This window comes from Anopheles gambiae, chromosome 2 (genome assembly GCF_943734735.2).
Source record: "Anopheles gambiae chromosome 2, idAnoGambNW_F1_1, whole genome shotgun sequence".
NCBI lineage: Eukaryota > Metazoa > Arthropoda > Insecta > Diptera > Culicidae > Anopheles > Anopheles gambiae.
The window spans coordinates 57,578,221-57,582,604 of NC_064601.1; the positions used below are offsets into that span (position 1 = coordinate 57,578,221).

Sequence of the window (4,384 nt, forward strand, 5' to 3'; positions counted from 1 at the left end):
CAAAAGCATTTTGTTTGTTAGTTACAAATTTTGTTATTTCTAATAAATCATGCAATTTCGTTGTTTGTTTTTTGTTATTTCTTTACTTTTTGTTATATTTTGTTATAAATATAGAATTTGTTGTTTTTTTACTTCTTCTTCTTCTTTGGCTCAACAACCGTTGTCGGTCAAGGCCTTCCTGAACCACTAGTGGGCTTTGGCTTTCAGTGACTAATTGATTTCCCCTCTTAGCAGGATAGTCAATCCTACGTATTGTTAACTACTATTGTAAAAAGATTGACAAAATCTAATAAGCACTAAATATAATGACTTTATTTTTTTGTCCCGCTGAAAAAAAATAACTAATGAAAGCAATACTGTGGCTCAAAAACAAAATATTATGTTTTATTAATTTAAAAGATGGTTGATGGTATCTTAGACTGATGTTATTTTACAATAATCAACTGTTAGGACTAAAGAAATACACTAGATTTTCGTATGGTTAAAATATACCGAAGTCTTCATTTTAAAACAAAATTACTAATTTTATCATCATAATTAACACCCATCGACAGTTGATACGTTTGGTATCATTTAAAATATTATCGTCGCTGAATTCATTATTAGAATGTTTAAAGGTACATTTATTGTAAGCAAGTAAGAGAATAATGTTGTATGTTTCTTAAATTCAAATTACGTTTGTTTTAATTACCAGATGTCGTAGTACCCATTATATGGTAAATGTTGTTTGATGAAAATTGAGTTAAGTATGTTATCTGGGTTTTTATAAATCTAGAAACACGTTGTCAGTATCACTAGATGAAGAGTGGATAGAAAATGTTGGAACAGACGTTGTAGTTTCTTGCGCAGAAACGTTGACTCTCGCCTCAAAAGCATCGTGTGGTTGTTGTTTATTTAATGATGGAATGGGTTGGGAATGAATGATGTGGCGTTGTTGGACTAGATCCGAGCTATCGCAAAGGTAGTCATAATTGCTGCTTTTGTTGTTGTTTGAATCCTCGGTTACTTCCTGCTGAATAACAGGCAGTTTGTGGTGATATTTTTGGCAATTCTTATTACCCCACTGAATAGTGACAGATGGTGCATTACCATCATTATCGAGAGATGTGCTACAAGCCTCAGAAGAATGATTAAAACTACCGAGAGGAAGGTACGAAGTGTCAACTAAAGGATTGACGTTGCTTATATCATCGGTAAAGGCAGAGGATATCGAAGGCATTAAGATAGTCATCTGCGAAGATTCCTTGAGTGATTCATCAATCGATGTCGTCGTTTTTTGTGCCATGGGATGGGAAAGCAAGCTTAAATCGAGTGCCTGGATGATAGAGGGAAAATAGGCGTAACTCTCTAATTCTTTTAGCTCTTCGTGAATCTCGTTGTTATGAGATAACATTTTTGAATGACCAGATAAGTCGGTGCATCTTGCCTGTTGGTCGAATATTTTCTCAGCATTAGCACTAGTTATTTCTGAAGTGTACGAAGTTTCCAAACTGATATTGTTTGAGCATGTTTTATAAGATTGTGCGTTATGCGTGACAGAGTTTCTGTTGTACGAATCAAGGGTAGTAATGTTATATACTTTCGTTCTAGGGGCATACGTAGAATGTGCCATCAAGCGGTTCACTATGTTTTGGTGTCCATTGTGATCGTCATCCCCTACAATCGTCGCCTGAACGCTATGAGGAGATGCTGGAGAAGAAATTTTAGGTGACCGCGACGATTCTCCATCTGTACAATGGCAAGAACTTTTAATCTTGCTTATGATCTTAATATTTGAGCTTTCTTTTTTATGTTTCATGCGTCGATTCTGAAACCATATCTTAATCTGACGCTCGGTCAATGCTAGCTTACGAGTAAGCTCAATTCGACGCGGTCTGCATAGGTAACGGTTAGAATGAAATTCTTTCTCCAGCTCCACTAGTTGAGAACTAGTAAAGGCCGTACGGGAGCGTTTAGTTGAACCAATATAACTGTCAGCAGCGAAAGCGCCATTTGAACTATTTCCGTCTGCATTGGTTGATAACGTAGAATCAATTACTTCATTGCACTCGAATGACATATTATTCGATTTAGTAGCATTGGTCCTCACTGCTTCGGTTTCTTGGTAATCTGAGGAGTAAAAAAAGAGAGAACAAATCGTTAATTTCAGGTCATCAACCGAGCATACATAAAATAAGGCAAGTCACAATGAGGAAATGCTTTGTAGTTGACCGATAACAATCACCATTATAGGGTTCATATTCAGTCGCCAACCTTTCTTTTCGTGTTGTTTTTATGTTTCAGTAACGAGAAATAAAAAAATAATACTTCATTCGTAAATCAGTCCTATATTCATGTGATTTCTTTGTTAAATGTTCTCCGCATGATTTATATTGCATGGCACATAATCAACACTGAGGTAGTGCAAGAAACGCGATTCAATAGAGAATCCGACACCCACAAAATGTCAGCTCTCCCTACTTTCTTCAAATTACAGATCAAGCTATGAAACCCAAATCAGTGCCATAAGGCACCGTAACGGCAGATTTTCCGCTTGGAAAATCAGTAAACACAAGAAAAGTTGCAGCTTGGATGTTTGAGATCAAATGTGAGGAATGAAAGCGAAATATATATTACATATATGAATGGGAAATTTTATACACCAACACACCATTTGGCACATCTGGTTGGTAAGAAGTTGACTGTAAAGTTGTCTGAGGAAAAAAAAAAGTTGTCTGCTCAAGGAGAAAGTTTGCTAAAAGCAATTTTATAAGGAAGCAAATGTTGTGCTAATTTTCAGTGAGTGTTAGAATAATTTAGTAGGAAAAAATAGGATCTGTTTATAGACCCGTTCGTGTGGAGACGATAAATGTAAATCAGTTATTCCTGAATCTTAAGAACAGAAGACTTTTTTTACTAAAAGAAGTTTAATTTGTTGAAAACAAATAATTTTTATTAATTGTAAATGAAAAATTAAAACATAGTTAAACGTAGAATAGTAATCGTAAATGCTTGAAACGTGAAGATTTACATTCAATCTAAATAATACGCGCTAAATCGCATAAATTTTTTTGAAAATATAAGAAATTTGAAAAAAAAAACCAAACTCTTTCACCGGTCAGCTCTATCCTAGTATCGGGCGAAAAATTTGCCAGACATGACGATGATAAATTTGACCATCCCCGGAAAACGGCTCTTTGCGCAAAACTGTTGAGCGTATCCCTTGTAATGCTGTTCAGAAAGATAATTTAAGCAACATCGAACTTGATTTTTTATCACCTTCTTTCCCCTCTTCTGAAGAGAATAAGGGCATTCTCTTAATATCAGTCCATTCTTCACCGGAAAGGCCGAGTATCCCTTTTCGCAGATCGACGCCATAAACGGTCCCATATCCTGTTTGTTCAACAGTCTCATCCTGTTGTCCCATTACGTTTTTATGGCTATTCTTGCGTTAGTTTCACATCTACACCGTAAACCGCACTTGATTGTTTGGTGATAAATAGTCGGAAGATATTTATATCAATTACTCTTATAATTGACCAAAGGGGGGATCGTCTTGTTTTTTTCTTGATACAGTTAACCGTACATTTTAGAAATCCAATTAAAGCTACTTACTTAGGAAAATTGATGTTGATGGGATGCTGAGAAATCCTGAATGTTTCATGGGTTGCACTACTGACGGAATGACAAGCTTGGATGAATAAAATTCATCATACGTTGGTGGCAATTCATCCAGATCAGTAAACGATCCCATCGTACTGCGGTCAAGGAATGGCACGTTATCCAACTCGGTGGTCCAAAATTTACCATCATTCAATCTGGTTAAATCTAAACTGTCTTGCTCAACACTACCATTTGTTTTATATTCCACAAAATGATTCATTTCGTGATCAGCGAAAAGTTCACTCATAGACGATAACATTTTAAAAACACTTTACTGCAGTTGCTTAACAGAAACTTTATGTGCTTTTTATCACTTAAGCAAAAACAAGGAATAAAATAAAAATAACCAACTAAACAAAACTTTCAGTTACACGTAGCTCCAATTCGTCAGCACGTGCTAATCAACTCAAACTTCTCACTGAAATGACAAGAATACTGACAGTGAGAAGTCATTTTATAGGTTGAGCATCGTATGTCCTGCTATTTTGTTTCAGGTGCATGGCACCTGTTATTTGGCGTCTATTTTGAATACGGCTGGAATTGTAAAGCAATGTTTCAAGAAAAAGGGTAAGAACTTTTCAGTAAATCTTCAATGGTATGAGTGTGAAGAAACAAGAGATACATAATAATTGCAGCAAAGGTAAAACAATGGATATAAAACCAAAAAGAGCAAAAAGGAAAGCAAAGTTCAAAAAGGATAGTGCCAAGTGTTATCAAGGGTAAAAGGTACTGAAGATCACCA

General features: G+C 35.5%; 1 protein-coding gene across 1 annotated transcript; it reads right to left on the bottom strand.

Annotated features, from left to right (window-relative positions):
• Positions 1-599: 599 nt before the first annotated feature.
• On the bottom strand, positions 600-4,111 carry LOC4576785 (uncharacterized). Its single transcript, XM_001231055.4, has 2 exons — positions 3,595-4,111; positions 600-2,109 (listed from the first exon to the last, which is right to left on the bottom strand). The coding sequence occupies exons 1-2, from the start codon at positions 3,899-3,901 to the stop codon at positions 764-766; spliced, it is 1,653 nt and encodes a 550-aa protein (XP_001231056.4). The 5' UTR covers positions 3,902-4,111; the 3' UTR covers positions 600-763.
• Between the last annotated feature and the right edge of the window lie 273 nt (positions 4,112-4,384).

Excerpts from the sequence above, each read along its gene's own strand:
- LOC4576785 (XM_001231055.4), bottom strand. The coding sequence starts at position 3,901 with ATGTTATCGTCTATGAGTGAACTTTTCGCTGATCACGAAATGAATCAT. Across the intron at positions 2,110-3,594 it reads ATCAACATCAATTTTCCTAA|ATTACCAAGAAACCGAAGCA; the intron begins GTAAGTAGCTTT and ends TTTACTCCTCAG.